General features: G+C 34.5%; 1 protein-coding gene across 1 annotated transcript in view; it reads right to left on the bottom strand.

The window, feature by feature from the left end:
- Positions 1-1,929: 1,929 nt before the first annotated feature.
- The window catches only part of RTKN2 (rhotekin 2), a 67,466-nt gene continuing 46,152 nt past the window's right edge, over positions 1,930-23,243 (bottom strand). The window contains exons 8-12 of the mRNA XM_037062696.1: positions 22,811-22,917; positions 21,749-21,880; positions 11,172-11,334; positions 6,215-6,322; positions 1,930-4,730 (exon numbers count right to left, since the gene is read on the bottom strand). Of these exons, the coding sequence (XP_036918591.1) occupies positions 4,201-4,730; positions 6,215-6,322; positions 11,172-11,334; positions 21,749-21,880; positions 22,811-22,917 (1,040 nt within the window). The 3' untranslated portion in view covers positions 1,930-4,200. The remainder of the gene's footprint in view (positions 4,731-6,214; positions 6,323-11,171; positions 11,335-21,748; positions 21,881-22,810; positions 22,918-23,243) is intronic.

Genomic DNA, 23,243 nt, shown 5'->3' with positions numbered 1-23,243 from the left:
AAAAAGAAACGTTAAATATTTTTGGTCACATTACAGGTTTAGAAATAAAATGCTCAAGTAATATAATTGAGCCGATTGTTCATTTCTCTTCCCCCTCCCTGAGGTGCTCCATGGGAATAAATTAAGTGCTCAGGGAGGTACGTTAAAATAGGGAGTCTCCGTGTGGCTGAGAGCACCTGAGTATTATGGGTCCCCAATTTTTCATCACAGTGACTTATGCTCTGGGGACATTTTCCATCACTAACTTAACACTTAGGTTACATCAACGGATTTTTAAAAGAGCATATTGTAAGAAGGATTATATGCAAACAGTTTAATAAATGTTAGCTATACCAAAGATATTAAATATTGGTCTTACAATAATTAGCACCAGCTACTGGGTATATCTTTGTTCGAATAAACGGGCTTCACAATACTGTTCATTTTTATCGGTCTAACCCAGAGAGGAAAAAAGCTAGAAAATGTCTTCATGAATCAGAAATATGTATATGTTTTAATCACATGACCTTGGCTTCTTTACCAATTTTTGGTACTCTAAAAATTATATAATCCGTGATATAATATTTTTAACTCGGAAGCTTGACTCACATTTAGTTAAAAATTAAAAAATACAAACAATGCTCATTACACAAGCATGTCACAGAAAATAACACACCATATTTTCAAAAGAAACCTTGTCTTTTAAAAACTCAAAGGTAACATCTTTTCTAGTAACTAAGGATATACATGATCTGGCATAAACAGTTTTCATGTAACTACTATGAGCAATGAAGCAGTAACACATAAACACATAGACATTGAAAAGTTGTACCATTTTTGGAATCTAAGTACAACAAGTCAACTCCATCTGCATTATAGTTCCAGACAAACGGACACTGAGAACACCCACTAGGATACAAAGGGTCATCAGTTGAAGTTTCATTACTGTTCAGTAATTCACTCTTTAAAAAGGAACAGGTTTTGATACGTCCTGGCCCACAGGAGCAGACACCCGTCCTGCCGAAGCTCTCCTCCGCTCCTCTTGTCCACGCTGCTGCGCTCCACCCCCCTCAGGGAAGGTTTTCCTCGTTCGCGCCAACACAGGTGATTACATTCAGGTGGCATTTAACAGGAATTGTACCGAACTGCTCTATAATTTCATTTTGCACTGAATTAATTAACTTCTTGGTAGGTGGCTGAGATGCTGAACCTAAGCCTAAAGAAATATTTCACTCTTTAACCTACCGTACATGAACTGTCTCTTAAGTAAGGCAGCTTCCATTTTTAGTAAACAGTACCAGGTTAAACACATTTTGTAGGGTCTGAAAGGGTAAAGATATAACATTCATAACGAGTAGACTTAGGTTTTGACAGACATGCACATCCATTTAAAGAACTCGGGGGCACTGCAGACAGTTGAGAAGGATTTAATAAAACTCACCAAGAGCTGGCATGCATGATATTTTGAAGGACTGTTTACCTTAGAAGGTGTGTGTTTATAACAAAATGGCTTCTTTGTCCTTTGTTTAAAAGTTACCACTTTGTAGCAATTAAAAATAATATCTTAATGCTGTTGTCATTTATATCCCAGAGCTTGAAAAGTATTTTCTAAACCATTTTTCAGATCATTAGAATTATATTCTGAAATATATATTCTACTATGTTTCTCCAATTATATTACCAAGATATGACAGCTAACTCTTTGTTTCAAGTTTATAGCCTTCATATACCAAGAAAAAAATTAGAAGATAAACAAGAAATGTGAAAAGCCATCTCATAAAAACCTGAAATGTCTTTTATTACATGGCATATTTTTCTCTGTCATAAACTTCCAGTTTAGGAAATGAGAAAACAAATACTTCTTTTGACGAACTTCTTAACAACATGTTTAACTCAGTATTTTTAGTTTTTCAGATTTTTTGAAACTGTGAAAGTAAGGAAGGGAGGGAAGGAGAGAAAAAGGGAAAGAGGGAGGTAGGAGGCCCGACTTCAATTTAGACCTTTGGGGAGAGCTGCGCTGACATTTAATGAGCACAATTCCAGAGGAGGTGCAGCTGAAGACTTCAGACCAATTTCAAAAGCTTTGTAACATACAGTGCAATGGGCCCCTGGAAACAGCCTGAATAATGTGGGCGGGGGAGGTAGTCCTTGGTCAGGTTTCACCTACACAGAATCTAGGAGCGTGGGCCTCAGCCTTGTTTCAAAGCGTCCCACTGAGGGAACTGCTAGGTAATCTCTCTATGAATAAATTCCCTTTCCTATACAACTTAAACCCTTCTTGATATAATATGCATAAGGAGAAATGACAAGAATATAATTTAGAAGTTTTAACACTGGTTTGTTATAAGGCAGGCTTCAGCTTTAAAAAAAAAGATGCTTACATACCAGTTTCAGAAACAATTTTGCCTACAGCACCTTCTAACTCAATAATTCTGGGGCAACGACAGTTAAGAATGCTGTCAAAAACAGCAGTGAGATTTAAAGAATAACAATTCAAATAATTATATCCTTTAGATTTGTAATATGCCATTTACTAAACTGGCAATCACAACAGAAATTTACAAGAGCCTTCTAGTTAGAAAAAACAAATTAATCCTACCTTCTTAGGTTTTATGTGTGTGATTGTCTCTAAATTCTATCAGGCAAGTATATAGGGTTTCCTTCTCATCAAATACTATGTCTGTCCTGATGTCGCCAGTCACAAGAGACCTTTTGTATCACTGCTCCCTGGAGTCCTAATTCTAACTAGAGTCCTGAGCAAACACAAAAGTAACCTGGCAGTTACATCATTCTATATAAATGAAAAAAGACTTTGCTATCTAAAAATAACCAAAGGCTCCATTTAAATTAATGTTATTTTTGTCAAGTGTTCATTTTACTTTGTAATAATGTAGTTCTGATCCAAATAGAGTTCTTACAGGCTCTAAAAAGATCTCTAGAGATGATATGCAGGGCCGTAATTTAATTCTTATTTCTTGCAATGATATTTAAGGTTCACTGTGATTTGGGATTTTTAGGGCTGTTGCTGACACCTTATGGAAACTGTTTTATTTAGAAATTCTGATTAGATTCTGTTCAGCTCTTGTTTACAAAAAGTATTATTATAAAAAATAAATGTTTTTGTTCTTGTGAAGTATTCAATCTCTTGCTATTTATTCCTTATTTGATTTCATAATTCTGTTTCAGTCACTATGATTAATTGCTATGGAAATTACCTCCTATGGAAATAATTTTGATGTCATTATTGTAAGAATATGATTTTTAATGAATCATATCAATAGCAGACATCAAACCTTGCTAGAAAAAGAAAATCTAATTAAAATTCTTAAAAGGGGGATTAATTCTGAAAGTTATTATCATGGGCCACTTTCCTGATATTTTTGAATTGACCACCTGCTTTTAAAATAAGTATTAAATAAATTTTAAAGTGTTAATCAGCTACTCACTTCCCTGAATTCCATTGTAACAATGGAAATCAGCACTATGCATAGAAAAATGAAAGAACACTTCATCTACCTTTTCTCTAAACTAATAAATGTATGCTTCACTTATAAGAGTTAATGTCCACAGGATTTCAGGGCTCATCAAAGAGACAACTTTGAATAGCACATTACAAATTCCCTTTAAAGATGAAGAATTTAATATCCCAAATTTATCCCAGGAATTTGAAAGGTCAGTGAGTTAACTAAGTGGGTTAAACAATAGATGAGAGCCAGTGAATCATTAGATGAGAATTCCAGAATGCTGAGAAGAAATTTTCTTGGGTGAATTCTATAATTTGTGGTTTGAACAAAACTTTTGAAAAATTCCATTAGTGTTAAAATTCTCAAAATGAGAATATGGCTCATATTTAACACATTTTAAATTACTAGACAGCCTCTCCCCAAAGAAATGTTCATGCTTTCTTCTGCCTAGCTCTTGTTCACTGCCTGGTACTAACTTAGGAATAAATGAACCCTTACAACAATTAGGGTATTGTCTAGAGAGTGCCTCTTGCACTCTGCTGGGGAAATCACTCATATTATGAAAATCAGAAGTAAATGAGAAATTCATTTCTTCATGATAAAACATGTTTATACCTTATAACGTATTAATTATTGATTTTAATCACTACCTTATTTACCTACATAATTCCACATTACTACATCTACAGTGCTTCTGAATCAAGCCTCACAGTTACAGATTCTGTTCACGTCTTAGAGAGTTAAGGGTTTTCTGTATTTATGCCTGCAACCATACTCGAGGGTCCAAAATGTCTCTGATCGATTTCTGCCGTGGAGCGCGCACTGGCTTGGCTTCAGAAGCAGTTTGGGTGTCCGAGTGATCACCATCCGTCAGACTGCTTTTCCTGGCAGGAGGGAGTTTTCGAGGGGCAGCCACTGGTTTCTGTGAGGGACGCATTAGGGCTGATAATTTGGTATCCAAAGAGGAGGCCTGAGATGAATCTGTTTTTTCCCGGTTGTCCTTCACCGACTGATCTGTGTCGCTCTGTGTCTTTAAGCTGAATGGAGCTTTATCAGAAGGGGGAAGGGGAGCTTGTCTCTTTTTCCTTTTCCCGTCGGGTACCTGCTTGCTTGTAGAAGACAGGATCTTTTTCTGGATGACCACTTCATGGTCACCATCAAAGATTGTGGCCCAAGGAGGTGGCGAGTATTCTTCATGCTGACCAATAAGGAACTGCCCATTTGTCTCTTCAATTCTCTTTTGTATTATGTCAGTTATACTTTCGAGTTTTATAGGTGAATCAATGCCTGTAATAATTTTAAGAAAAAGATACATGGGACAAAAATCAAAAGAGTACACACTTTATCTCAGTTACTATTTTCTAAACCAATATGCTATCTATAATAGTCATCACAAACACACTAGGATAGCAAGCTGTTTCTTAAAAGTATTTACTTGTGAAAACAACCATGCTCGTAGAACCAAAAAATAAGATCACATACTATGTATCACACACACACACACACATATATATGTATATGCATAAATATGTGTATTCCTAAATAAATGAGTAAAGTCTACCTTACAAAAAACAGTAACATCAGAATTTTTTCAATCACTTTCCTGGATTTTAAATCTATTCTGACTTCTAAGTAAGAGAGGATTCCATTTTTATAAAAACCTAAGACGTAAACTGCGATGAACACAATGGATTTTTTTCTTATAGGCCAGCCTAGTTTCTCTAATAGGGTAAAAATTCAAAACCAAAAATCCAGAGAAATAGAGTGAAACCCTGATATCATTTTGCTGATAATTCTGGGTGAAATTTTCATTGGTAAAAATAAAAGAACAGAGTTAAATGTCATTAAATGAATCACTGGTATTTTCAAATGTGTAAACCCAAATGTATCCTTTTAAATCTAACTTTATAGTACATGTGAGTACAGGGCCACTGGGGGCAAAACAGGCTAGAATTTAGTCTTGACTTGTGCTTGTCCACAACACGGCTCATGGAGGCGATCCTGCAAAGACAAACGAATGCCCTGCAAATGCCATTCAAAGGGTAAGAAAATGAAATATTAATGAGTCTGTTTTTTTAAAATTTTCCAAAGTATTACATATCACTAATTTTTTGACCTGACAGGTGTGGCACATTTGGTCAGGTGTTGTCCAGCAAATCAAAAGGTCACTGGTTCGATTCCCAGTCCGGACACAGGCCTGGGTTGTGGGTTTGGTCCCCAGTCCTTGCACATGCAAGAGGTAATGGATAGATGTTTCTCTCTCACATGGATGTTTCCCTCTCTTTCTCCCTCCCTTCCCCACTCTCTAAAAATAAATATATAAAATCTTAAGAAAAAAATGTTACCATTTTTTGGCCTGAGATAAAAGCTTCCATTTATTAATATTCATTTATCAGCACTACTTTAAAATAAATTTAATAAAATACTAAAATTACTGAACATGATAATATTTTATAACCTGTAACTTTACATTTTCAGAATTTTCATCAGCTATTCAGCTAATATTTATTTTAGTGCACCCTTATTCATTTTGAAACCTTAACATTTTTGTTGGATCTCAAGCATTCAAGCTACAAAAATGTGTATTCATTAATTTTGCATTAATTCATCTATTAAACATGAGTTCCTTAGTCTATAATCACAGCCTTTTTTTATTCATTTTCACTGTGCCCAAAAAATTTTAGCATTTTAATGTCAATGAATAAGCTGCTTGATTATGGACAATGTTGTTTTTGTTACCCTGCAGCTTAGAAAAGACAAACCCCACTTACTCATATCATGGTACACTGAGGTCGCGTCTTTTGTCAAGAACAAAGGTGGTTTCCGTGGTGACATAATCTCAATTTTCATAAGTTCTTCACAACAATGCTTCCATTGGCCTAAGGAAGAAAGAAAAAGGCAGGCTAGTTTAAAACATAAATGTGAAGGAGTATATTTCATTTTCAGTAGATACCAACACATTTTGCTGTGCAAAATAAAAGCGAATTTATAAAGCATTGCCTTAAGAAAGCCATAAAAATATAGTACGACCCATCATTTTAAGTCCAGGTCGAGGCATAAAAATAATCTACTTGAAAAATAAAGTTCTATGCACAGATGTTGAGCTAAGATCTCTAGGCTATTAAATACTGTACTACTTCACTAAATGGTCAATAATTAAAATTTTTATTAATGACAAAAGTTTATACAAGCTTTCTTCTCTTACATAGTAAATAAAAATGTTCGGTATTTAAGACAGTTGAAAGGTAAAACATCAAATGGAATATAGTTAGTTACCCAGGAGGAAAAAAAGGAGTAGGGGTTTCTGGAAAGTAATTTCAACTTTCAAATTTCTAAGTAAAAAATAAAGATTGGTTATCTAACAATTACATCTTTAAGATGATTATCGTGCTTTTTAAAAAATCATGCAACTCTAGAAAAACAATGTTTTCATTTAAGTAAAAGGTATATAAAAGCTTATAAAGACAGAGCCGTCAATACCCTAGCAGAATCTAATTTATTTTAGGAAGAACACTTTAAATAAAGCCATCAGGCACTCAGAATAAACAAATGCTCTTGAATAAGCTGTTTCACTTATTAAGTTAAACTTTAAAAGTGTGGACAACATTAATTTTTCTTTTAATTATATTTTACTATTTTCATCTTAAAATAAAATTCTCAAGTTATTTCTTCTGAGTGGATGTGAAAAAACTGAAGCTTTCTGTATTTACCGTGCACCTGCACGCTGGAGAACAGCCGCGGGAGAAACTGTGTGTCTATAAATTCATATTACAAGAGCCTAAGTTATTGAGGTTCACCATTATTAAATTCTTGTATCAGTAGAAAAGTAAATGTAACACACAAGTGCCTTTTTAGACTGATTAATCATCCATATTTCTTTCCCTTTTATTATATTCTCAATCTCCATATTCAATATCCAACTTAGCTAGTTTCCAGGACTTAAAAATTAAAGACTTTTCATGTTTAGTCAAATTAGCTATTCATTTTTGTTGTTTTAAGTCTGTCATAGTACTATGGTAATATATGCTAAATTTTAAATCCATAATCTTAACTGGTTAAGCAACACAAAAACCCTTCAGTATGTTTTATTATAATGCTAAATGCAGAATATCATAAAAATTTCAAAATAACCTACATAGCAACTTGTAAAGGGAATCAAATCTCGAGCTCCAGGCTTCAAAGGTTGCCCTGCAGAACTGAAATCTAGTGGGATCTGAGATCTGATACCTTTTATTCCTCCCCTCCACTTCCTCTTTAGATAAGTATATAAAAGCCAGGTCTTCCTTCTTGGGGGCAGGAAAAAAAGGCCATATTTAGTGGAAAACTAATGAATCACTTTAAACCAGCAAACATTTCTCTGTCAAATCTTGCACAAATTATAAAGTGCAGTATCTTCTCTATATTGATGGATGCAAGTTTCTGATGGTTAAACTGGTAGCAGAAGGCCCATCACGCTGAAAACTGGAACATAAAGCCACATTATCCCTTGTGTTACTGAAGTCTGAGGGACAAGAAGGTGGTATGTCCACTGGTCAAGACCTCACAGCTGAGAAACATTTACCAGGACTAAACTGGTATGCACAGTTACATACGCTAGCATAAAAACAAAGGCTCAGTATGCAATATTCAATGCATATATTTTACTTACATAGAATCTGTGTACGGAGGTGTTTCCCACAATATTTGTTATACTATTCCCAGTCAAAAGAATCCGTTATGCTAAGGTGCTCATCTAACTCAATGTTTATATTATTAAATATCTGAAAAAAACTTATTTTTGCCCCACCATTCCTAGCTCTACCCTTTTGATCAACTAAGACAAGTGGCATTTCCTCTTATGCATGTTTGTTAGTTCCAATTATTACAAATTAACGATTACATATAATAACCATGTATGGTACCAGGTGGGTACCGGAAGTCTCAAGGGAGCACTTTGTGACGTGTGATTGTCTGACCACGATGCCAAACGCCTGGAACTAATACAAAATATTGACTGGAAACCATAATTTTAAAAAAGATTAAAATCATTATATGGAAAAAAATTAAAAGTTACCTATTACCCTTTGCCTGGCAACCTCCACCGCTCAGAGTGCTCTTCAGCAGGGTCAACAGCATTCGGTTCCATTAATGTTTCCTCATGATTTCTAACGATCTCACTCTTCTGACTTTCTACTCTTAAGCAGAGTCAAATAATAGAAATTTGTTCTAAATGTTAAATTGCTCTTGCTTTATTTTGACCTGGACATCTATCCTCTACTTTGTTGTATTGTCATATTTCACCTATGATTACAGGAGCCTACACTTACCACCAGGAAAGCAAACATTTTAAAGTGCAAGGCAATCTGTAGGATAGTATAAACATTTGCATCTTTGCTTATATATACAATGAATTCTAAAGTACAAATGTAATAGAATTTATACTTTAAAAACTAGACAGATCGGCAGATTTTATCCCCCAAACATTAAGTACTGAAGAAAGAGCCAGACCTGAGAACCTTGTTGTCATCACTTTTTTATTACTTTGACAGTAAAAAATGCAATGAGATTCCACTAGCTCCCCTTTTTAGCGGGATAAATTATTTTACATAATCTGGAGAATGAAAACATGAGGTCATGTAGTAGAAGCTGATATCCAGACAATAATATTCTGGCATTTTAACTTCCTTTTATCCTTCCTTCCTGCTCTTATGTATATAAAAATTATAAAATAGCAGAATCACTTCTAAAAATAATAGTCATTTGTAGAGGGACTCTCTAAATGAAAGCATTCAGGGAAGCAGTTAAATTTTTAGCTGTGATTATCAAGTGAAAGGAAGTTGTCATTTAGACAACACACCTATCATCAGCTGAAATTTTAAGAGAAAGACATGTAGTCCCTGCTTATCAGCATGGAACAACTATTTAAACACTGAGTGCTCAGGTACAGTACTTAAGAAAAACCACCTCCTGAAGAATCCACAAAGGCTAAGGAAGGCGTCCTCTCTCTGGTTCCCTGGAGCAAACTAGAAACCTCTTCAGGACTCAATTTTCTTATATTTAAAGCAGAGGGAAATAATTTCTATACCACTGGTATATTATGAGGAATAAACAAAGCCATATGGTACGCGGAAGGCAATCAAACGTGGTTCCTTTTCTGCCCTCTCCTCAGCCATCACTATAATACTCGACCAGGCCACGGATCAGAACAGGCTTATAAAACTTAATCTGAGGACTGCAACTGCAGATATTAACTCTTTTTATAGGGTTTCCCAAAATTGCTTATAAGAAGTCCTAAAACGTTTCTAGGACTATTTCTAGGAGTTGCAGAAGTAACTACTATTGTTTGAAAGTGGCTCTACTTTGTAATTCTGTAGAAAAGTATTCTAAATACATAAGATACTGGTTGGATCTAACACTAGGCTTAATTTGATAGAAATATTTTCCCATTGACAAAATCCCTCTTTAAACCGAGACAATTAGAGCCCCATATATTTTATTAGAGTCCCATATATTTTACACTAGAACTCTATTACATTACCTTCACATTGTTTGATAATCCATGCCATTGCAGTGTATTATTGAAACTGAGAATGGTATGTATGGTTTAAAAAAATCTCTTTGGATGATATCCAAGATGATATTATAAAGTTAATAGAAGATTACAGGAAAATGAATTTCCTTTCAAGCATTTCAACATTTTAGGATCATTATTATCTAGAGAAGTTTATTCCTCATATGGTGTCTTATCAAACAACATGGATGGTCTTGAGAATATCATGCTAAGTGAAATAAGGCAGACAGAAGAATTAAGGACTACGGGATTTCACTCATATGTGGGATATAAAAGTGAAAGCAAAAAATGAAAAATAAGAAAAACAAACAAAAACTCACAGACACAGGCCCTGACCAGGTAGCTCAGTTGGTTAGAGCATCTTCCCAACACACTGAAGTAGCAGGTATGACTCAAGTCAGGGTACACATAATAAGCAACCAATGAATGCTTAAAGAAGTGGAACAACAAACTGATGTTTCTTTCTCTCTCTCTCTCAAATCAATACATGAAAATTAAAAAAAAAACTTCATTACACAGACAACAGTATGATCGTTACCAGAGGAAAGAGGGGTGGGAAGATAGTAAAGGATAAAGGGGGTGAAATATATGGTGGCGAAAAATACTTGACTTTGGGGGGTGGGCACACAGGGCAACAATATACAGATGATGTACCATAGACTTGTATATGTAAAACCTATATGATTTTATTCATCAATGTCACCCCAGCAAATTTAATTAAAAGAGAAACTGTATTTGCACAGAAGTACATCAGTGAAAATCTAGTTCTTTCTAAAATATGAATAAATAATCTTAACATAAATAAAAAGGTCACAGACTGTCTACAATGCCTATGGTGACTTCATTCTTTTAAGAAACTACTTAAAATCATAGTTTGCAACCATCAAGTTGATTTTTGAATATTTTAATAATTAAAATGTCATATACTTCAAAAAATAAGAAGGAAGTACGAGGAATTCAAAGGTGTATTATCCTACAGTCAGTGGCAAAGGGAGAGGTGAAGAGAAAAAGCGTCGGCGCACCGGTGATCCGTGATACACTACTACTCCATTCAAGAGCATACACATTTCTTGATACAAACTATAAGATTATAATGTGTATAATTTTAATACTTAGATTGCTGCGTGTATCTTCAGGATACATAAATATACTACTAGAAAACGCAAACATTAACTTACTAAGATCAAAGAAATGCTGCCAGAAGGCTTCCATCCACTTCTGAAGATCTTCTCTGCTGTCAGCTACAAACATATGAGTTACTGCCTCTCCGGCGATGGGATTGGTGACAGAGAAACTGTGGGTTTTCTTGGCATTCTTATCCATTGCTCGAATTCTGGTCTCCTAAAAATTAAAACAAAATTGGTGTGCTATAGGAGAATTATTTCTGTAATGATCAAATAACTTTTATTGCTTAACTACTATATTTACACCAGGTGCAAGGATAATCTTATTGCTGATCACTTGGAATTTAAAGTATGTAATTTTGAGAATGTTCAATATTCAAACTCAAATCTAGAGGGCTTTTAAAAGTCACTTTATATTAAAAATACTGAGTAATATTTCAAAGTATGCTACAGATAGCACTTATGTTAAATTTACATGAGATTAAAAATAACCTGTTTTGATCTCTCAGCTTATGCAGGAGTTTGCTGACTTCTACGTACCCCTTAAAATTTGCAATGAAACAAGTATAGCATGTCATACATGTAATGTGAATTATGTTAACTAGATTTCCAACAGTAATAAAATAGAAGAAATAGTAAAGTATGTTTCTTATTCTAATATTCATGCATAATATACAGTATTATCAATTAAAGCAGTAAAATCATAACACTGTTTACTGCAGGAAAACAGGTTTTCCTCATTAACATTTATTTCATATGTAACAATCATTTACTAAGCTCATAGCAAAAGATCCATAAAATAATACTGTATAATCCTCATAATGGTAAATATTATTTTTTCAAATATTGAATGCAAGACTCTAGACCAAAGGCAATGGTTTCATTCATGTGGATGGTCTGGACCGTTTTCTGAGTGGTACTGAGCATGACATTGTGGTGATGCTCACTGTGTCGACATGTACAAAAGTCGACCAAGTCACACACAGGCACTTCGATGCCACAGCACAAGCTAGCTAGGACTTGAAGTTTCCGAGGAAGCTTGGGGAGAAAAGTCTGGAAGAGAACTATCTATTATGCAAAGACAGGGATTGGCTGCGGGGATAATGATTGATATTACATTATTCGGGAGCAGTGATGCCATTAGAAATATAAGGTGAGCCACATATGTAATTTAAGATTTTCTAGTAATCCCATTTAATAAGGGAAAATGTAACTGGTAAAAATAATTATGTATAATAATTATTATATCATTTTAAAATAATGTACTTTATGTAACCCAACATATCCAGAATTCTAACATATAATGGATACAAAGTTTTTGAAATATTTTACATTTTTTCATACTGAGTCTCCAAAATCTTGTCCAACTTATAGAACACCTCAATTTGAGTGAGCCACATTTGACGCGAGCCTAGCAGCCACTGATGGCTAGTGGCTGCCATACTGGGTAGAGCAGTTCTAGAGGGGTCCGGTCAGGACCACAGGAGGGTGCAGAAGAGTACCTGGCTGGCAGTTACAAAAGCTGGTGAAGAATGGGAAGAAACTCTTCACTGTGCTGCGTATAGGGTGACGAGAGACTGCACAGCCACACAGTAAAACCAACATGCTCACATAATAATGTCTATGTGGACATCGCCAAAGTAACAAAGAGTTAGCGGAAAAAATCTATCCATTCCCGGAAAAATGAGTATATACATGCAGGTGAACCCTACACACAAGAAGTTCTTTTTTGAAGGAATTCTTATTGAAAAGTCACATTAGGAAAATGCATGCTATATAAAATAGCAACATAACTGAACATTTGGAGTATCACAGAATATAGGGTAACTCTCTTAGAGATGATCTATCCTGTCATTTTTTAAATGTAGGAATGTGAGTTGAGAATGAAAACTCTAAGGAAGAATCTTCGATATGCTTCTCTAACAGATTAACCAAAGGCAGACTCAGTGAAGGGTAAGGAGACAATTCTTTCTTGCTGTTAGTATTTTTAAAAACTCCAAACAATAAAATATGAAGTATTCTTGTTGCTTCCCTCCACCCAAATCCATTTTAACACATTTATAAATGATTATACTCATTTATAGCCCTCTCAAAGAATATAGCGCAACAATAAATACATAAACACCATACACACTCCATTAGCTCTGGTAACCATAAACAAAGGGTGCAAATGAAACACAGAATAGATCATTTGAATTAGCTTCTCTATTTTATCACCCAAAATAATTTAATTCATGGGAAAATTTTAAACCCAAAAGTTGAATATCAAAGAAATGATTAAACAAAGTCTCTGGTAATGTCAGAAAGCTCATGCAAGCTGTTTTTCAGTGTGGGCAAAGTATGACAGTATTCAGGACTTCACTTCCCAAACAAAGAATAGATTAGAAAACAGGCCCTGGCTGGTGTAGCTCAGTGGATTGAGCAGGGGCCTGCGAACCAGAGTATCGTGGTTCAGTTCCCAGTCAGGGCACATGCCTGGATTGCAGGCCAGTTCCCAGCAGGGGACGCACAAGAGGCAACCATACATTGATATTTCTCTCCCTCTCTCCTTCCCTTCCTCTCTAAAGATAAATAAATAAATAAAATCTTTAAAAAAAAAGAAAACAGGTGAATTTTAGGACTGTTATCATTCCGGCTCACACAATGCACAAATGATGCAAGTATTTCCTCTTAGCGTGGTACAAAAGGAAAGAAGTTGAATATTTTTGCCTACACTATTTCTACCAACTAAACTATTGCTTGATACAATCTAAGTGACTGAAAAATATTTAATGAATAAAAGAATGAGAAAGAGAAAGGACTCAGATAATGATAACAAGTTTTACATTGATAGACTAAGATCCCAGATATAATCTCCAATTCAATTCTTTAATTTATAGATGAGGAAATGTATGTTCTAAGATAAGTGGATAGAAGTTCAAGGTCCAAGTTTCTCGTCTTGCTTTTGATAATCCCAAAACTTGTAGATATTTGGGAGACACTACAGTCACCTGTTATTGATTTCTGGGTAGAATTGAGATTATTCACTGTGAAATTTTAATCCTTGCTGACTCAACTTTTGTCGGCCAGCACACATTGAATTGCAATGTTCCACAGCCAACTCAAGTCATGAAAAATACAACATGAGAAACCAATTTTGTAACAGAATGTTAAGGTTGTTCATTAGTTTGAATTAAAAATGTATTTCAATTTCTCCATTTCTGTGGTAATGAAAAATTAAGATCAAGACAGATTTATGAATTGTATCTCACCTTACTTTTGACTATAGGATTTTAAAGAAATTTACTATGTACACAGATTATGGTCTCCAAATACTTTCCTACTAAAAAGAACCAGAGCTCTTTGGAGAAATGGCTGATTCCTAGCCTGGGTCAGGAAATGTATGAGATGATTCTGGAATATCTTGTCCCCCCAAAAATCAAAGATTACTAGGGTTTTATCAAATGGACTTTTATCAACTTGAAGAGGCTTCCAGTAGCCAAAGATAGGACAATCTGAATATCAATAACAACGGAAATGAACTGATGCTTGAAATGTCTTTAAATCCATAAATTCATAATGATATTTAAAAACTAACTCCTTAATCACCTTTCAAGAATGCTAGGGAACTACTCCATTGTTTTGGTGAGTAGGATATAAATGCAAAACAATCAAGTCATTATCTTGCCTTTCCTATAAAAAAACAGTACCTCAATCACATAGCTGATAAAGCGGTGGTATATCCCTTAGTAAATGAAGAAATTTAAGATATCACAAGTTGCGATTACTAATGAAATAAAGGATCTAAGCAACGTTCAGCAGTGGAAGACCCATACTATATGCCTCCTGATAAAAGTAAGTAATATTTCCTAAGACATAGTCTTATTAACCAGTCTAAATCTGACATAGAAAAAAGACAAATGAAGATACAATTATGCAAAATTCTGTAGGATCAATGACTCAATTTCTTCATAAATAAATTGGGTGTGATTGTGTGTGCATGTGTGTGTGTGAGTAAGAGAGAGAGAGAGAGAGACAGAGAAAGAGAGAGAGAATGAAAGCTAATAAAGAGACCTAATCAACCAACTATCACTACAATGTGTGGTCCACATTTGGATCTTGATTAAAAAACCATTCAAAAATACAAGATTAGGAAATTTGAACACTGTCTGAATTTTTTAAAATTTTGTTTACTGATTTTAGAGAAAGGGGGAGGGAGGAAGAAGAAGAGGGAAAGAGGGAGGAAGAGAGGGAGTGAAGGAGGAAGAGAGAGGGAGGGAAACATTTATTTGTTGTTCCACTTATTTATGCATTCACTGGTTGATTCTGGCACATGCCCTGATCAGAGTCAAACCCACAACCTTGACACATGGGGATGATGCTCTAACCAACTGAGTACCCAGCCAGGGATTTTTTACCATATGTATAAATTCTCAGAAGTATCACCATTGTAATACTTACAAATAAAATGATAACGTTTTCTTTAGGATTTTCTTCAAAATAATTCTATGGTGGTGGTAATGTGTGAGGGTATAAGAATTCACTTATATTATCCTCTATATAGATTATCTTGAAATTGAAAAACTAACACTTCAAAAATAACAGACAAGTACTAAAAACGAAGTGCCCACTTCCTTATCTCTAATGCAGAGATAATATCATTTTACTCCTGTCTTCCTCAGAAACATATTCTAAAGATAAATGCGTTCAGTGGATGGTGATTGTTCTAAAGTCTTTGTTGACAGGAGATGAAGAAAAAATGTTGCAAGCTAAAAACAAGTGTTAGACCTTGTATGTACTCTAATAGCAAACAAAGTATACTTTGATAACATGTGACGAGGAATGTTTGAAATATGTAAAGTATAACCATAAATTAAGCCAAGCATTAGGTATAATTAGTACTAGTGGGATATAATTATTTTCAATTTATGTCAATGAAATCAGACATAAACTCGTACTAAAAGAAAGACTGTTTAAAAAATCATTTTTTGTTGTATTTAATAAAGGTCAATATGAATGGTTGGCAGAGTTCAGACATTAAGAGGACTAGCATAATCAGAAGGAAACCCCATGTGCTTCTTAATAATTTTGCTTGCTAGGGTCCGTGATAAAAGTAATGGTGAAAAGCAATTTCAAGACAATTTAACAAAGGTCTATCACCCCAACAAGTGTCATTGACTTGTTTAGTGCAAATTTTATTAGTCATTAAAATGAAGTGATGCATACTATTTAAATCAAGAAAAGACTATTGATCTCAAAGACCCAAACTTCTTTTCCATTCTACCCCCCACCCCACTGGCAATGGATAAAACTTGGGCTAACAAAATGCCTTCTACAATGTGTAGGAGACTCCGTGCTCCAGTTAAGTACCCCTATTGAGAACGTCTTACTCAACAACATTCACAGGGAAGTTTTTTGAAGTTGCAGCAATCACTTTGAAGTAAATCATCCTTTCAAAGTTAGATTGAAAAGAAGAGGGGAATAGCTTTTAGGCTTTTCTTTCCTTAATGTGACTATTTCCACAGATGGCTCCCTATGAAAATTAATGAACTGACTTAGCCTTACAGGAAATGCCATTTAGAAGGACGAGAATTATAGTTAGAGAAGAGATCCTGTGATCAAAATAACAGAACTATTATTAATATACCTTAGTCACTGCAAAATGTATGTTTTCACATAATTTTTAAAGCAGCAAGCAAAATTATTTTCTAATTCATGACAGACGACCACCAAAACAAGGAACTCTGATTTGTACTTAATATTTAAGCTTATTAAACACAAAAGATCTTAGAGACTCAGCATGGGAAATACACTAAAAACTGAAAAACATTATTCTTAAAAGTTTTCTTTGGAGCTTACCTCCTCTACATATCAGAAAATAAGAAGCTGACATGTATCAAAGCTCCTGTTTAAGGATGCATGAACAGTATGTGTCCCTTAAACATTTCCAAAGTAAGCAAGATGATTAAAACATCGACTTTATATTTAAAAACTAAGTAATTTTACTAAGTAAAAACCAAATATTGACTAAGTAAAAATCTATAAGTTTATTGTAATATTTCAGGCAGACCCAGAAACACAACACTCATTTGCTACATCTGGAGGGGTAATACCACTCCAACACATATTGTGAATATTAATACAACACCAATATTCAGTACTAATTAATTACTCTGAAAACTGGCAATTTAAACTTCAAACATTTTATCCTGCCTTTATAGGAGGAACCATAATTCATTCCTTGCCGAGAAAAGTTCTCAAAAAGAATACAAAAGAATGCCAGCTAATACATGTACAAGGAAGGGCAGTCTGAGAAAAACATATGCAACCTGCAAGGTAATAACCGATTCCGGTGAGAGCAGTCACAAAGCACTGTATCACCACTTACACTACTTGCTAATTGTAAAGAGGAAAGCTTAACTACATACTGGAAAAAGCTAGTGGTCACCATGTCAACTCAGCATTGTCAATAATAAGACAACCTGATATCATGTGCTTTGAACAGGATGCTCTATAAAGTATTTACCATTGCCCATGAATTATTCTTGTAAAAAATACTTTAAAATCATCGAATCAAGCCTCTGGACCTAATTAACGGGTTAAAAGAACAAATGATGCACAATACTTAAATATTCCTAGACTGAAAGCAAAAGCTAAAAGAACACTTTGAGGACAAAAGAAAAATTTGAGTATGAACTAGATGTAAGATGAAACAAAAATTATTGTTCATTTGCCTAGCTGTGATAACGATATTGTGTGTGTGTGTGTGTTTGTGTGTGTGTGTGTTTTTCAAATGGATCAGCAAAACATATAGATGAAAGGTTTTATAAACTTTCAGCTATGGGCAGGTCTTAGGATCTAATATAAAACATGATGACTACTGCTGATAACATTACTGAATAATTGACATTCGCTGAATAGAACTTTCCACCAAAAAAAAGATTAAGAACAAATAAAACTATAATGCAATGATTGTAGTACTGATGACACAATTGTGTATTTGTCAAAATTATCAAACTATACTTTTAAAACTTGTGCATTTTGTTTTACGTGAACTCTACCACCTAATTAAAATTTAGATTAATGTAAAGTATTTAGCTCTATTTATAAAATTTTAAAAAGATATAAAGCAAATGCAAGAAAATGTTAACTGTTAAGTCTAGGTAGTATACAAGTGACCATTATAGTAACTTTTCTGTAAATTTGAAGTTTTATAAGTTGAGAGAAAAATAAGTAAAAATTATTCTAATAGGAGGTACAATTATATGTTGTATTTTCATAAGTTAAATAAGTTTCTTGACCAAAATGATCTTTGGTCAAGAAATTTATATTTAAATAAATAGACTAGTGGAATTTACTGTTTAGAATGAAATTTTCAGGTGGTCAGAAGTGTTCAGAGAAACCTGCAGAAGCAGTAGGAATTGCAAAGAGAGAAGTTTCTAGAGAAAGGGCAGGAAAAGTTTCTAGAGAGAATGCTGGGGAAAATTGGGGTGAGGAGATTGCAAAGCTAGAGAAGAAGACTTTCCCATCTGTTTAATATTTGTGATTATCAATTAATTATATAAACTTTCCCAATCCTAACTCTTATCTCATAGTTTAACCTTAAATTCCCTTTTGTGCTTGAGACAAAAGTCACGTACAACACGAGAGGTGTCTGTCATCAGTCCTCAGAGTCAATATAACCAAGGCTGAGTCTAAGGCTGAGTCTATACAAATCAATAGCTTTACCATTTGCCCGTGAATTTGTAATGGTCAATTGTTGAACCACCACTGGGATTTCTACGTATGCTAATTTCAGTTATCTTAGTAACAAAGTTGATTGACTACAGAATCCTATTAGTTGCTAGGTCATCAGCCTTTATTACCACAAGGAAAAATGAGTCGATTGAAATCCGGTCAATTCAGTCAGGCTGTGCAAACACTGTTAACCACTTTTCAGGAATTAGACCCTTGTCATCAGACAAAAAAAATTACAGGTATATTGCTTATAATAAAGAGGAGTTCCTTTTTAACTGTCCTCCAAAATTTAAACGGTAAAGATTCGACACATGCCCAAGACATTGCAGGAAGAGGTAGACTGCAGCTTCAGGCTCACAACCTCATTTCATAGCCACTTTTTACTCTCAAAACTGATTCAGAGTGGATATGGAGATAGGAAAAAAGTCCAATTTTGCCTTCCAAATCCAGTCCAGCAGTATGTTTATGAGGAAATAGGAAGAGAGTCCACAAATTTTTATCTACTTTTTTTCGACCCATTATGAAAAGAATGAGCTACATAATCTTCCTTACTGGACAGACAAGTTCTATCTCATCTCTGAGTCCATTTCCTCTCTTGTAAAACAGGAGTAATGTACCTGTACAACAGGGCTGACTTCAATCTGCTCTGCCTACCTTAAAAAAGCTGAGATAAAGTAAAATGAGTACCTTGAAGACTGTTTTGAAATAAAATCAATGACTTTAAAAATATTTGTTTAGCCCTGGCTGGTGTGGCTCATTGGATTGAGTGCTGGCCTGCTAATCAAAGGGTCACTGGTTTGATTCCTGGTCAGGGCACATGCCTGGGTTGCAGGCCAGGTCCCCAGTGGGGGACATGCAAGAGGTAACCACACATCAAAGTTTCTCTCCCGCTCTTTCTCCTTCCCTTCCCTTCTATCTATAAATACATAAACAAAATCTTTAAAATATATATTTGTTTAAATTACATTTTAATTTGTTTTATGGTTATCCATATTCCACTGAACAACATGTAAGAAAAAAATCATGGGATTCAATTTTTACTACCTAGCTACCTAATGAACAGGTTGGAAATCATCTATGAAGAACACATGCCAAAAATATTTAACCTAAATAATTAGTCAAACACAGATATGGGGACTCCCTGGATTTCTCAAAAATATAATGAAAGATTAAAAAACCAAAGGCAGCAAGTGGAGGGCACAATTTAGACGAAAAGGAAACAAACAACAGACCTGGTGATCAGATACAATCTGTGATCCTTGATGGGGTCTTGGATCCAACAATAAATAAAAATTAAAAAGAACTGTTTGGGGACAACTGAGGCATTTTGCTCTGTATATTAGATATTATTTTATCAATAGTAAATTTCTTCAGTATGCTAACAATATTATGGTTATGAGGGAAAAATCCTTGTTTTTAGGAGAAGCATGCTGAAATATTCTAGGAAAGAACTGTTATGCTTTTTACTACTTACACTAAAATGGTTCAGAAAACAATTTGAACCATGTAGCGAGAAAGCACATGTGACAAAATGTTAACAATAGATAAAGAATTTAAATGAAGGGTATACAGATGTTCATTATTCCATTCTTGCAACTTTTCTGTACGCGTGAAATTTTCAAAAGACTAAGGTGGAGAAAAGTGCTGCTTAAACAAAACAAAACAATGCATTGGCAAGTAATTTAAAATCTTTAACAATTTTCCAATAAAATTCTACTTTGATAAACCCAATTTTCTAAACCAAAATAAATTCATTATGTTGTAATGCTGAGGCATTATTTAAGAGCAACACAAATCTTTCTAATACACAAAAGAGATAAATTAAGTGGACTTAATTATATAATAAAAGGTCTCACTGAAGGATTTCCTTTAAGTAAAGAGCTGTGTAATTTCTAAAAGCAGGATAGAAACAAACCACATGTTATTATTGGAAGAGTTCATAGAAATTAACCCACATCCTTACTTATTAGCAAACCAGTATCTACATGTTTTTAAAGACACGCCACTTTACATATTTCTTCAAAAGGAAACTTAAAGACAAGTGGACCATGTATAGTTAACAGATGGGATAGCTTATATTTTATCATATACTTCAGTTTAACCACTGCAAAGGCACACAAATTAAAACAACTAGAAAAATTAAGTTCAGTCTTTAGGAAGAAAAACGGACATTCTGCTCTAGAGGTGCCATTCAAGTATTCTAGAGCAAGAATCCTAAAGAGCGCGGTGGGGGGCTCTAGTAAACCTGAAACTAGATGAAGATAAATTTAAGATCCTGGAATAAAAAAAATCTGGCTTAACGTGAAAAATTTTCCTAAAGATTTGCGGCTAAAAATTTTTGTCACTAAATTTTCATCATTTCCTTTGTGTCAATACTCTCTGTGTGTGCGTTTAACAGCTGCCCTGGGTGGTATGGTACTACTTTCTCAATGTGGTGAGAGCACTCCAGTATTCTAAATGAACCGTCGGCCTTTCCTATTCCGACAGAAGGTTGGACAATTGCCCATCAGTCCTGTAAGCAACAGAAAGGATGCTCAGAAATATCTTTTCATGGATTCACTTAAATATTAGCCAGAAAGACCATCACTGTAACATGAGCTAACAATTTATGGTTATGTAATCCCTTAATTTAAAAATTCATGGAAAATTTAAATATCCTCTTAATGTAGAGTTAAATTCTCTGCTTTAAAGCCTATTATAGATTTCCAATTACTATGTTTTCTTAGGAAATATACATTATTTCCTTTACAGAATAAGCTGTATCATAGAAAGAAAAATAGGATTATCTTTGTGAACAAACCTATTTTAGTATTACTCCCCTTTTCTTTTTAAGATGGCAACCATGTAAATCGTATAGAAATGGACAAACATCATTAAATGTTATATTTTTAGTTCCAAAATAACACTTTGTTTACCTTGTTAATGGACACTACCAAAGCTGGTTCCACTTTAGCTTCAATTTCTTCTGGAGTGTAAAAACAGCAGAGTTTACCTCCTTTTAAAACACAGTACAACCGCCTCCAACTAATCCGACCTTCCAACATCTGCTGGAGAAATAAATCAAGAGACTATCAACCCCAAATCATCATTTATCATCTTAACTCTAAATTCAACAAAATGCCTAAATTATCAAAGTTTAATTAGTTTTTTTGAAATTGTTAAATGTGTTTGTTACCCATCAATTTATTGTATAAGTCAACAGCACAACCCATAACCAAAGAGTAAGTTCTTATTAGAGAGTAAAGGCCTGGAGTTCTTAAATCCATTAAAAAAGCAAAATGGAGGTAATGATCACCACATAATTTTACATACAGAAAGTCATAAATCAGTGCGCTTTTGAAAAGCTAGTCTATTAAAAATGAATACTTAGAATTCCACAGCAATTCATCTAATGGCTCAGGAAAATTATAAAAATAGCTCAATATTCAAAATATAACTTTCCCTTACTGTTCTTAAAACACTGGAAAATGTTTATTACCCTGTAAGAATGCAAATTTTCTTTCCTCTTAATGCAATCTTTTAGAAAAAGCTATTGATTCATTGGAGCCCGTAATTAATTATTTACTGAATATAAATAACTATGGTTATAAATAAATTAGGAGTAGGTGGCACAGAGGCAGCTTCGGAAACCCGGAGGCCCAAACTGTGCCAAAAGCTGTCCGCCACAAGGGCCTTTATGTGAGAGGTGCTGAGCAGCCCGCATAGGTTCCCACAAGGAGTCCTCTGTTGCTGATGACCCTGGTACTGCAATTAAGGAAGCAGAGGAACCTAGAAAGGTAGCTCCTTAGCCATCCAAACTGCGTCAGACGACCCCCTTCCTCCCTTCTCATCCCCAGGTCTCCCCCGCCACCTCCAAATCTGCGTCCAACACTGATAAAGCTGTTATTTAAAAGAAGACTCTAAAAAATACCTCTCGGTATCAGGATTAAGAGCTAAATTGGAGCTGTGAGTGTTGTAGGATATTGAGGTTGTCTAACCTGCTGATGAAGAAATCCTGCAGAGGCGTCCTCAGCCATACAAGCTGGCTGAGCGACTACTCGGCAGCACATGTTGCCGTACAAGGGAAGCCAAAACGAAGACTCCTCTATTTAAACGAGAGAAAAAAGTCAAATTACAAATATTTTTAAGGTCATTACACATTTTTTCCTTTTAACAATTATTTGGGGCTTATATAAAAACATACATAGGTAAATGTCCATCCTACTCAAACAACCAGTACCATAGTTAATGACAAAATCAAGTAAGAGACGGTATTAAACAGTTTATAGCGTGCCATCACCTGGAATAGACATGGAACCATCATGTCTCTTGATCTCTTGTTTGATCTTAAAGTGATTAAACCAACAGCGGTAGTTCAGGGCATATAAGTAAACTCATTTAATGTAGAAAATTCTAATTCAGTGATTTTTG

This window comes from Sturnira hondurensis, unplaced genomic scaffold (assembly GCF_014824575.4).
Source record: "Sturnira hondurensis isolate 20B ecotype Veracruz unplaced genomic scaffold, ASM1482457v3 Scaffold0014302, whole genome shotgun sequence".
Taxonomy (NCBI): domain Eukaryota; kingdom Metazoa; phylum Chordata; class Mammalia; order Chiroptera; family Phyllostomidae; genus Sturnira; species Sturnira hondurensis.
This window is presented reverse-complemented; position numbering and strand designations above follow the sequence as displayed.